General features: G+C 43.6%; 1 protein-coding gene across 7 annotated transcripts in view; it reads left to right on the top strand.

Moving 5' to 3' along the window:
* Window positions 1-12,838, top strand: part of KIAA1257 (KIAA1257 ortholog) — a 72,399-nt gene that overhangs the window by 18,786 nt on the left and 40,775 nt on the right. For 6 of the 7 annotated variants that reach the window (XM_021069402.1, XM_013990113.2, XM_013990112.2 and 3 more), the window contains exon 9: window positions 3,418-3,602. In XM_021069402.1, the coding sequence (XP_020925061.1) occupies window positions 3,418-3,602 (185 nt within the window). Of the gene's footprint in view, window positions 1-3,417; window positions 3,603-7,700; window positions 7,771-12,838 lie in introns of all 7 variants that reach the window. The other variant, XM_021069404.1, reaches the window with a different exon arrangement.

Below are 12,838 nucleotides of genomic sequence, written 5' to 3'. Positions count from 1 at the left end.
TCTTTTTGGCCGCATCTGCAGCATGTGGAAGTTCCCAGGCCAGGGACTGAACCTGTAGCACAGGTGGGACCTATGCCACAGTTGTAGTCACACCGGATCCTTAACACATTGCACCACAGGGGAACTTCTGGAGGAGAAGTGCATTTTAAATTGTATTTAATTTTAATTAATTTGAATATAAAGTATCCACATACAGCCAGTATCTATTGGACTGGATAACACAAATCTAGGCTGGTAGTTCTAGACTTGCCTGGGGAGATTTTTTTTTTTTAATTAAAGTATAGTGATTTACAGTGTTGTACCAGATTCTGCTATAGAGCAAATTGACTCAGATGGGTGTGTGTGTGTGTGTGTGTAACCACATTCCTTTATATTATCTTCCATCATAGTCTATCCCAGGAGTTGGATACAGTTCCCTGTGCTGTACCAATAGGCCCTTGTTATCTATCCATTTTAAATGCTATAGTTTGCATCTGCTAACCCCAAACTCCCAGTCCATCTCACTCCCTTTCCTTCCCCTTGGCAACTACAAGTCTGTTCTCCATGTCCATGAGTTTGTTTCTGTTCTGTAGATAGGTTCATTTGTGTCATATTTTAGATTCTACATGTAAGTGATATCTTATGGTGTTTATTTTTCCCTTTCTGACTTATTTCACCTAGTAAGATAATCTCTAGTTGGATCCAAGTTGCTGTGCATGGCATTATTTCATTCTTTTTTATGGCTGAGTAGTAGTCCATTGTATATACGTACCACATCTTCTTAATCTAGTTGTCAGTTGATGGACATTTAGGTTGCCTCCATGTCTCAGCTATTGTGAATAGCGCTGCTGTGAACATAGGGGTGCATGTATCTTTTTGAATTATGTTTTTGTCTGGATATATGCCCAAAAGTGGGATTGCTGGATCATATGGTAGTTCTATTTTGAGTTTTCTGAGTAACCTCCATACTGTTTTTCATAGTGACTGCACCAACTTACAGACCACCAATTGTGTAGGAGTGTTCTCTTTTCACCACACCCTCTCCAGCATTTGTTATTTGTAGACTTTTTGCGAGGGAAGGGGTTGCATCCATGGCATCTGGAAGTTCCTGGGCTGGGAGCCAAATCTAGGCTGGGAATCAAATTGAAGCTTCGGCTGTGACCTAGACCACAGCTGCCACAACAAAAGATCTTTAACCCACTGTGCCAGGTTTCTATTTGTAGACTTTTTAGTGATGGCCATTCTGACTGGTGTGAGGTGGTACCTTTATGTTTATCCTTTTGCTATGCCTTATGTTTACCATCACTTTCACAATTAAGGTTTTTTTTCCTTTTTGATCTGTATACTGGTGTATTTAAGCAATTACTTTCCAGGTGTGATTTCCTGCTTTTTATATCTTCTTGATTCTTTTCTCTTTAGAGGAGACATTTCAATATTTCTTTTAGGGTAGGTTTAGTATTGCTGTACTTTTTAAGTTTTTGTTTGTCTAAGAAATTATTTACTTCTCTTATTCTAAATGATAATCTTGCTGGGGAGAGTATTTAGGTTGCACACTGTCCCCTTTCACAACTTTGAATATATCTTGCCACCCCCTGTGGCCTTGAATGTTTTTGTAGAGAAATCAGCTAATAGCCTTATGTGGGTTCCGTTTATAATTAACACTTTTTTTGGCTTTTGCTGCCTTTAGAATCCTCTCTTTATCTTTAACATTTACCATTTTTATTGTAATATGTTTTAGTGTGGGTCTGTTTGGGTTCCTCTTGTTTGGGACCCTCTGTGCTTCCTGTACCTAAATATCTGGGAAATTTTCAGCCATAATTACTTCAAGTACATCTTCAATCCCTTTTTCTTTTCTTCTCATTCCGGAATCCTCATTATGCAAAGATTGGCACACTTTATAATATCTCATAGAGCTCTTATATTTCAATTTTTTTTTCATTTGACTTTCTGTCTGCTGTCCTGATTGGGTGGTTTCCATTATTCTATCTTCCAGGTCACTTATTCTTTCCTCTGCATTATTCATTCTGCTGTTCAGTGCCTTCAGCTCAGCTTTTGTCTTGGCAAATAAATTTTCTAATTGTTCTTGGCTTCTCCTTATGGTTTCTAGTTCCTTTGTAAAGTAACCTGCATTACTGTTGAGAGCAGTTCTTAATTCCTTCGGTATTTTCATTGCCTCCTTTTTGAACTCTGTGTCTGTTAAAGGCAGAGGTCTGTTTCATTGTTTGCTCCTTCAAGGGAATTCTCCTCTTCTTTTAACTGGGAATGGTTCCTGTGCTTCTTCATTTTGCTTATATTTTTCTTAGTCTGTGAGTTTAGGGAAAACAGTTATCTAGTGTAGTCTTGGAAGGTTATTTATATGTGGGAGCATCCCTGGGTAGCTTGTGAGGCCTTACTATTTATTTTTGGCATGAGGGCTGCTTTTGGTTTGAATGCTTACTGCGTCTTTCCTCAGAGTGTGAAAGGGCATGGCCTGCGTGCACTCCCAGGGAGTGGCAATGGCAGGTGTGCTTGCTCCTAGGGAGGTGGAGGCTGGGTGTGGGGCCCTTGGCAGTGGTGGGTAGCACCTAGTTGTGGGGCCCTGGACAGCAACAGTGCTCCCTGGGAAGTTAGGGGAGTTGGGTGGTACTTGATTTGCAGTGCCCTCAGAAGGGTTGGTGGCAGCGGCAGGCCATAACTGCTCCTCAGGGTGGTGGTGGCAGATAGCGCTAAGTTGTGGAACCCCCAGCAATAGTGGCCACCCGTGGGAGGTGGTAGTGACAGGCAGTGCCTGATTGCAGGACCCTTGGCAGTGGCAGTGGTGGCAGTGGGCCATGTATGCTCCCAGGGGGCATTCCTAATTATTATTATTCTTTTTTTTGGCTGCCCTGCAGCGTAGGGAACTCCTGGGCCAGGGATCAGATCCAAGCTGCAGTTGTGACCTAAGCTACAGCTGTGGCAATGCTGGATCCTTAACCCACTGTTCTGGGCCAGGAATTGTACTCAGAGCCCTGCTCTCCCAAGACTTTGCTCATCCCGTGGCACCACAGTGGGAGCTCCGGTTATTATTATTCTTTTTTAAAGTTTTCCTCTTTAGGAGTTCCTGTAATGGCTCAGCAGTTAACAAATCTGACTAGCATCCATGAGGATGCAGGTTCGATCCTTGGCCTCACTCAGTGGGTTAAGGCTCCAGCAGTGCCGTGAGCTGATGTAGTTTGCAGACATGGCTTGGATCCTGCATTGCTGTGGCTGTGGTGTAGGCTGGCAGCTGCAGCTCTGATTGGACCCCTAACCTGGGAACCTCCATGTGCCGAGGGTGCAGCCCTAAAAAGCAAAAAAAAAAAAAAAAGTTTTCCTCTTTTAGGTGTAGTTTTATCCTTGCCTCTCAGGTTGGCCAACCCCCTATGCTTGTCTCGGGGACATGATAAGTAACCGTCTGCTGTGGTGTGTATCTTCCCCCAGGATGGCAAACTGTCGTGAGTCATGGCCACAGGAGGTCCACCAACATCTTGGACTGTTTTTTGACCTTAAAAACAGAAGTTCCTCTTATGACTGAAGAGCAAAAGCAGGAGTTGAACCCTTTGACCATAAAGATCAAGTGCGTCTCCTGCCTTCCTTCACAGCCTGTGTCCATCCCTGAACTAGAGGTGAGAGGGAGCCAGACCCCCGGGTTTGAGAGCTGTGTTTCCCAGCCCACCCACAATGTGTCACCCCTCATCCCTCCTCATCTCATGGCCTGGCTGAGAAGTTGGGTCCTCATCTCTGTTTTCCCATTTAGGATCTCAGAGCCAGACGTGAAAGAGATTAATTTCCTGGGATAAGAGCTTCCAAGCCTGAGGTCTCTCCACTACACTACAGGGTCTTCAGGGGAAGGGCCTCCTTGCCATGGCTGCAACACTTGGTGCATGCTGATGTTGAACCAGCCAGTTTGGTGCTGCTGCTCCCCTGGGAGTCCCCTCTCCCGCTGGGTCCCCATTTCCTAGATTGGGTCTCTTACTCTTGTTTTGTTTGCTCTCTGCTTTTGCTGGAGCACATCCTCCTGTAGATTTTTGAGAAAAGGTTAATGGGGGATATCTGTTTTATGATTTCCTATGTCTGAAAACATCTTTATTCTACCCTTACACTTGATGATGGTCTGGTTATAGAATTCTAGGTTCAGAGTCATTTTCCTTCAGAGTTTTGAAGGCATTGTTCCATCCTCTTGTACTCCATGTTGATTTCTGTATGTGCTTTTGTGCTTCTCTCAAAGCTTATAGAATCTTCTTTTTGTCTTCTGCAATGGCTTAAATATGTATCTTGTGTGGGTACATCTACATACATATATTATACTTCTTTTTTTAGGACCGCACTTGTGACATATGGAAGTTCCCAGGCTAGGGGTTGAATCGGAGCTGCAGCTGCTGAACTATGCCACAGCCACAGCAACACAGGATCCAAGCCACGTCCACAGCCTACACCACAGCTCACTGCAATGCTGGATCCTTTAACTCACTGATCAGGGCCAGGTATTAAACCTGCATCCTCATGGATACTAGTTGGATTCCCATATATTGTACTTTCATTCTTCAATATAGGTTCACAGTGTTAGGCGAGTGTGGAGAAAAAGAGAACAAGTCGGGTGTTTAGGCAAAGAGAAGAAAATTTATTAGAGAGGAGAGGAGAGGGTGACTGACCCTTGAGAAGAGCCAGTCCCCTGCCCTTCTCCCGGGGCCTTCTTAATACCCCGCGGATGGGAAATTGGATTCGCTGAAGCGGGGTCTCTGGTGGTCTCATAGTCATGAGAAAGTCAGAGGTGTCTCACGGTAGGGTGGTCTTGTAATCCTGAGAAAGCTGGAGGTGTGTGGTGTCCCACAGTGAAGAGGGAAGGCTCTTGTAGTCTTAGGAAAGTAGGCACCAGCGGCAAAAACAGGATGTCGCTTGAGCAAGGTGGTCCATCTCATGGGTCAGCATAAAGAGCCATTTTAACAGTGAGCCCCCATGTAGCTCCTAACACACAGGGAAGTTGTGAAGGTCATATAGAGAGGTTACACCTTGGATAGCTATTGTGCAATATCAAACTTAGGATCCTGACATTGTTCCAACACGTGTGTATAGTTCCATGCCATTTTATTGTATTGGTAAATAGATTTCTGTAACTGTCGTTGCACCCAAGATACAGAACGATTCTATCCCCAAAAAGATCTCCTTCCCACTAGTCTTTACAATCACCTCCTTACCTCCCACCATCCCTAAGCTACCGTTTTGCATTCCATCTCTATAATTTTGTCAATTTGGAAGTTTTACTGTGATAAGTCGAATTGTGTTACCTCAAAAAGTTATGTCGAGGAGTTCCTATTCTGGTGCAGCATAAACAAATCTGACTAGTACCCATGAGGATATGGGTTCAATCCCTGGCCTTCCTCAGTGGTTTGGGATCTGGCGTTGCTGTGAGCTGTGGTATAGATCACAGACATGGCTTGGATCTCATGTTGGTGTGGTGTAGGCTGGCAGCTGCAGTTCTGATTCAACCCCTAGCCTGGGAACCTCCGTATGCCACCTGTGTGGCCCTAAAAAGACACACACACAAAAAGGTATGTTGGACTCTTAACCTCCAAGACCTCAGAATGTGACCATATTTAGGAAAAGGGCCTTTGCAGTAGTAATTAAGCTAAGTGGAGGTCAATAGAATAGGCCCTAATCCAATATGACCAGTGTCCTTCCTTACAAGAAAGGGAAATTTGGACATAGACACAGGCATGCATGGAGGGAAGACTCCATGAGGAGACACAAGGGAAGCCATGGGAGGAGTGGATTTATGCTGCCATGAGAATTGTCTGGGACTGTTAGAGCTGGAAGAGGCAGGGAAGGATCCTTCTTTAATACCGACAGATGGAGCATGGCCTTGCTGACACTGTGATTTCACACTGCTCACCTCCAGAACTGTGAGACAATACACTTCTGTTGTTTTACGCCACCTAATTTGTGATAATTTATTATGGATGCCCTAGAAAACCAATAGAGTTATATATATGGAAATATCCAGTATTTGACTGTTTGATATTGGCTTTTCCCCCCTCACTCAACATAATGTCCTTGTGTATAGTTAAGTCATATATCTTTATTCAGCAGGTCTTTAAATTTATTTATTTAGGCCATTACCATTTAGTGTAAATGGTAGCTATGTTAGAACTGAAGTGTACCATTTAGATTTTGTTTTCTGTTTGTTTCCTCTGGTTTTATGTTTCTCTGTTTTATTTTTTTTTCCTGCCTTCCTTTGGGTTACTTGAACAGCTTTAGAATTCTATTTTGTTCTATCTGTAGTATTTTTGAGTATATCTTTTGATATAGATTTGTCGTGATTACTGTAGGAATTGCATTATGTGTGCCTAACTTATCATAGTCTATTAATGTGGACATTTTACCAGTTTGCGTGAAAGATCTCCTTCAAGTGAAACCTTCCTCTAAATTCTTTTACTGTCTCTCATTTATAATTTGTCTTATTTCCTCTACATAAGACTGAGAACTGCATCAGATGATTCATACATTTTGCTTCAACTGTGAAACATAGTTTATTTATTATTATTATTATTATCTTTTCTTTTTAAGGCTGTACTAACAGCATATGGAGGTCCCTGGGCTAGGGATTGAACTGGAGCTGCAGCTGCAGACCTACATGACATACACAGCAACACTGGATCTGTACTGCATCTGTTCCCTACACCTCAACTTGTGGCAATGCCAGATCCTTAATCTGCTGAATGAGGCCAGGGATTGAATCTGCATCCTCATGGACACTATGTTAGGTTCTTAACCTGCTGAGCCACAACAGGAGCTCGCAACTATGAAACATAGTTTAGAAAACTCAAGAGGGGAGCTCTGTGGCTCAGGGGGTTAAGGATCTGGCATTTTCACTGCTGTGCCTCAGATCACTGCTGTGACGCAGGCTTGATCCCTGGCCTGGGAACTTCCATATGCTGGGAATGTGGCCCCCGCCCCAAGAAAAAAGAAAAAAAAAAAAGAAAAGATGGAAAGGAAAGTGTATTGTATTTACCCATAACTTCGTTCTTTCCATTGTTCTTTCTTCCCTCCTGATGTTCCAAGATTGATTGACTGATTGATTTTTTAATATTTTAATAATTTCCTTTACATTTCAAGAACTTTCTTTTTCTGTGCTTTTTTTTTTTTTTTTTTTTTTTTTTTGCTTTTTAGTGCCAAACTTGTGGCATATGGAAGTTCCCAGGCTAGGGGTTGATTTGGAGATACAGCTGCCAGTCTATGCTACAGCCACAGCAAGGCCAGATCCAAGCTATGTCTGCAATCTATACCACAGCTCATGGCACCACTGGATCTTTAACCCACTGAGTGAGGCCAGGGATTGAACCTGTATCCTCATGGATACTGGTTGGTTTTGTTCTGGCTGAGCCACAATGGGAAGGCCTCAAGAACTTTCTTTAGCCATTATCTTAGGGTAGATCTGCTGATGATGAACTCTTAGTTTTCCTTTGTCTGAGGATGTCTTCATATTTCTCCTGTACTTCTGAAGGATCGATCACTTGAGTAGAATTTGGGGTTGACAGTCCTTTTTTTCTTTAGCACTTGAAAATGTGCTACTTACAGTTGGGCTTTATTTTATTTATTTATTTATTTATTTATTTATTTATTTATTTAATGAGAAATCCAAACCGTTTGAATTGTTTTTCCTTTAGGAAAGGAGGAATTTATCTCTTGCAGCTTTCAACCTTTTTTTCTTTGTCTCTGTTTTTCAGAAGTTGTGTCTTGGTGTGGATTTCTCTGAGTTCATCCTGTTGGACTCACTCAGCTTTTGGAATCCATAGGGTATGTCTTTCACCAGATTTGGGGAAATTTCAGCCATTAATTTCTTTGAATATGTTTCATCACCACCCTCTTTTTTTTTTCTTCTTCTGGAACTCTGGTGACACGAATGTTTGTTCTTCCATTAAAGTCCTACAGGTCCCTGAATCTCCATTCATTCATTTTCAGTCTGTTTTTCTTTATGTTCTTCAGGTCAGATTATTTCTATTGTTCTATTTTCATGTTCACCAGTTCTTTTCTCTGTCCCTCCCATTCTGTTCTTGAGCCCATTCATTGAGTTTTTAAATTTTAGTTACAATTTTCAGTTCTAAAATTTCCATATGGTTCTTCTTTATATCTTCCCTTTCTTTGCTGAGAATTTCCATTTTTTTCTGTTTCAAGCATGTTCATAATTGCTTTAAAATTATTGTCTGATAATTCCAAGATGTGTCATCTTGGTGTTGGCATCTGTTGATCATCATTTTTTATTTAAGTTGAGGTCTTGGTTCTTGGTGTGATAGGTGATTTCTAAGTTATAGTTTGGACATTTGGGGTATTGAGGTATGAGACTCTGGATCTTTTTTAACAGTTCTGTTTCAGCAGATGTCCTCTGACACCCTGCCAGTGGAGGGATGGGGTGCCAGCTGATTCCTGCCAGGCAGAGGAGGAAGTCCCGGTTCCCCACTTGGCACCTGTACTCTGGGGGGAGGCTGCCTTGCTGCTGCTCCCACGTGACCTTTACTGACACCATGGTGGTGGGCAGCTTCACTACCTCTAGATGGTGATGAAGGATTCTGTCCTCATACTCAGCTTCCCCGATGCCTTTTCCTGCTGGGCAGGGATGAAAGCCCTGATCCCTACTTGGTCTTTCCTTATCACCCAAGTGAGGGGGACAGCAAGGGACATCTTGTTGCAGTCGGGTAAGGTTGGCTTTTGCTTATGGGTGTGAAGGTGGGGCTGGGCTTTCTTCATAGTGCTTGGCTGGGGTAGGACATTTACTTCTCTATAAGTTTTCTTAGCTTGCTAGGCCCTTTGGCTGGAGCAAGAAGGAGTTTTCCTGGGGTCTCCCTGATGCTGCCATCAGCATCTGGGTTGCTAATTTTTCCAGCACCTGGTCCAGAACATACCAGAAAGGTAGAAACCCCAGAAAGCTCACCACATGCCCCTCAGGCCCTGCTGTCCAGCAGTCCTCTCTCTACTTTTCAGAGCCTTCCTACCTTTGTTTACACACAAGTCCAGGAGACTTTTGTGCTTAGCAGGAGAAATAGGAAAAATGTGTCTGTTTCATCTCGGTCCAGAACAGGAAGTCTGTGGCATATTTTTATCCACCAAGCTGTGGGGCCATGAGTCCAGCTGACCTGGGGGAATCATGTCCCTCATCTCTGCAGAATTGTCTTGAACTGTTTCACTCACCATTTCCTCCTTATTTTTCTCCTATTTTGGAACTCCTGTTACTTAGAGGTTGAATCTCCTGGACTGTTCTGCTTATTGCTTTTGTTGCTTTTTCTTCCTTGGTAGTTCTTTTTTTTTTTTTTAATAGCAAATGTACAGAAGAGTTGGCATAGCAGGCCCATGGTAACTGTCTTTAAAAAGGTCTGCTTGCACGGCTGGCTCTTAGCTGGCATTTGGAAACAGAAAGCAAAAAAGTACAAATATCCAATAGTAAAATTGACTTTTTGTCTTTCAGTACAGTTCTGTAAGTTTCATTCTGCGTGTAGATCGTGTTCTCACCCCCACCATAAGGATCCAGAACACTTCTTTTTTTTTTTTTTTAAGGACCGCACCTGCAACATACTTAGGTTCCCAGGCTAGGGGTCTGATTGGAGCTACAGCTGCTGGCCTACGCCATAGCCGCAGCAATGCCAGATCCAAGCCATGTCTGCGAACTACATCACAGCTCACAGCAACACCAGATCTGTAACCCACTGAGCAAAGCCAGGCATCGACCCCACAACCTCATGATTCCTAGTCAGATTCGTTTCCACTGCACCATGATGGGAACTCAGGATCCAGAACACTTCTATGACACCCCCCACAACACACAAAAAACGCCCTTTTGTACTTGCCCTTTATAACCACATCTTCCCCACCACTGATGTATTTGTCAGTACGTTTTTTTTTTGTTTTTTTTTTTTTTTGTCTTTTTGCCATTTCTAGGGCTGCTCCCGCGGCATATGGAGGTTCCCAGGCTAAGGGTCAAATCGGAGCCTACACCAGAGCCACAGCAACACCAGATCTGAGTTGTGTCTGTGACCTACACCACAGCTCACAGCAATGCCAGATCCTTAACCTGCTGAGCAAGGCCAGGGACTGAACCCGCAACCTCATGGTTCCTAATGGGATTCGTTAACCACTGCGCCACATCGGGAACTCCTTGTCAGTATGTTTTGAAGGCTGTCATGTAGATGGGGCCGCATATTGCATAACATCCACACCAGTAACCTCTGCTTCAGCAGGGAACAATGCAGTGGCCTCTTTGGCTCAGCACAGTGCTGGTGAGGTTCTGTCAAGCCTTTTGGTGGCTGAGTTGTATTCTGCAGCTGGATGTAACATAGTCTGGCTACCCTTTCACCCACCCTTTTACGTGGTTTCTAGTTTGGGGCAGTTAGGAATACAGCTGTTTAAAACATTCGTGCACGTGTTTTTGTGTGAACCAAGTCTTCAGTTCTTTAGGATGGATAAATGCCCACCAATGGGATTGCTGGCTCGAGGGCCAGTGTCCAGATGGCTCCCTAAGACCCCCCCACACTGTTCCCTGGAGCGGCCATGGCAGTCTTCATCCCCATCAGTGCCATGCGAGGGGTCAAGCTGCTCCTTCACCTCCCCAGAACTTGGCCTTGTCAGTGTTTTATTTTTAATTTTAGCCACTCTAATGAGTATGCAGTGTTATCTCAGAAGGCTTTGTGGGTTTTGTTGACCACCCCCAAGGCATGTGGAATATGCTGGGCTGGGGATCAAATCTGAGCTGTGGCAGCAGCAATGCTGGATCCTTAACCAGCTGCGCCACCAGAGAACTCCCAGCAGGCTTGAATGTGCACTGCCCTGATGGTGGTGATGTGGCACATCTCTTAATCTGCTTATCTACCATTTTATGTCCCCTGTGTGAAGGGTCTGTTCAAGTTTTCACCCATTTTTCAACTGAGTCTCAGCTTTCCTGTTGTTGAGTTCTGAGAGTTTTAAAATTGATTCTGGATGTAAGTCTTCTGTTGGATATATTCTTCACTGATATTTTCTTCCAGTCTATAGTCTTTATATTCTCTTAATTCTTTTAATTTTGATAAAGTCAAAATTATGCATTTTTTTCTTCTATGGATTGTGTTTTGGGGTCACACCTAGAACTCTTGGCCTAGCCCTTGGTCACAAAGATTTTTTTCTTCTCTATTTTTATTGTTTCACATATGACATTTATATCTACAATCAACTTTTTAAAATTTAAAAAAATGTATTGCTCAATGAATTTTATTACATATACAGTTGTACAATGATCACCACCACTGAACTTTATAGCATTTCCATCCCAAACCCTCAGCACATCCCCCCACCCCCTAACGTGTCTCATTTGGAAAACATAAGTTTTTCCAAGTCTGTGAGTCAGTATCTGTTCTGCAAAGAAGTTCATTCTGCCCTTTTTTAAGATTCTGCCTATCAGTGAAAGCATTTGATGTTGGTGTCTCATTGTCTGACTGACTTCACTCAGCATGATAATTTCTAGGTCCATCTATGTTCTTAAAAAATGTTGGTATTTCATTCCTTTTAATGGCTGAGTGATATTCCATTGTGTATATGTACCACATCTTCTTGATCCACTCCTCTGTCGATGGACATTTAGGTTGTTTCCATGTCTTGGCTATTGTGAATAGTGCTGCAGTGAACATATGGGTGCATGTGTCTTTGTGAGTCATGGTTTTCTATGATCAATTTTGAGTTAATATTTGTATAAGGTTTAAGTTGAGGTTCTTTTTTTTGGAATATGCATGACTGATTATACCAGTACCATTTGTGGAAAAGACTTTTTTTCATTGAATTTCTTTTGCACTTAGGACAAAAATCGGTTGGCTGTATTGGCATGGGTCTATTTCTGGGTTCTTTATTCTTCTTTTTCAAAACAGTGTTGGCTGTTGCAGTTTCTTTGCCCTTTCATATACATTTCTGAATCAGCTTGTCTCTACCTACAAAAACTCGTGCTGGGATTTTGACTGGTATTGAATTAAACCCATAGGTCAGTGTGGGGGAGAGTGACCTCCTCCTGTGTTGAGCCTAGTGGTCCTGGAATTCAGCATGTCTCTCCCTTTGTTTAGGTCTTCTTTCTGGCATCAGTGTTTTAAAGCTCTAAAGACCCTGTTTTCATTTGTCTGCACAACAAACAGCCTCCCACCATCATGAGGCAAGGGGAGGGTGCCCTGGATGGGCAGATGGCTTCTTGGGGGATTGACACTGGCTCCTGTGCTGGACTCTTCCCTGCGACCTCCAGATGCAGAGATCCTGGGTCCTGTCCGCCCCTAAACCTTGGGGTTCTGCCAAGAAACCTGGCTGGCCCCCAGCTTCTACATCGTGTTCTTGGGATTCGGCCCCTCACCTGTGCTCTCTGCCCACTGCTGTCCTAGCGCTCACACTGCCTTTGGTCCCCCTGACCTTTGGCCTTATACATTTATGTCTTAAAATGTCTTTGTGGTCTTAGTGGTGTTCGGTGAGGAGTGGAATTAGATGTATGTGTTTGATCTGCCACGTATCTGTTAGGACTGATGTTTAGCTCGCATCCCCACTGGGCTGAAGTTGCCGGCGCCCAGCTTGGGGCCTGGTATGAACTGTCGGTCAGCGTGAGAACGAACAGGCAGCTTGCATACACTCTTTGTTTCGCAGTTGCTCTGTTCCAAGAGGATTCCCCTTTCTCGCATGTTTAGGTGCCTGCCCATTGCTGCCTTGGCAACCATATTACAAAGTTGGAACTTGAACTTGCCTGAGGGCAGGGCCAGGAGAGTAAAACAATGGGGACCCCACTCCCTCTGTCTGTGGGGGTCCCCCACACTACTCCTTGGAACAGAAGAGCACTTTGCTCTCCACACCTGGTGCACAACCCTGGGATCCCGGCTTC

This window comes from Sus scrofa, chromosome 13 (genome assembly GCF_000003025.6).
Source record: "Sus scrofa isolate TJ Tabasco breed Duroc chromosome 13, Sscrofa11.1, whole genome shotgun sequence".
In the NCBI taxonomy this organism is placed as follows: domain Eukaryota; kingdom Metazoa; phylum Chordata; class Mammalia; order Artiodactyla; family Suidae; genus Sus; species Sus scrofa.
Note: the sequence above shows the minus strand (reverse complement) of the source record. Positions and strands in the feature narration are given on the sequence as shown.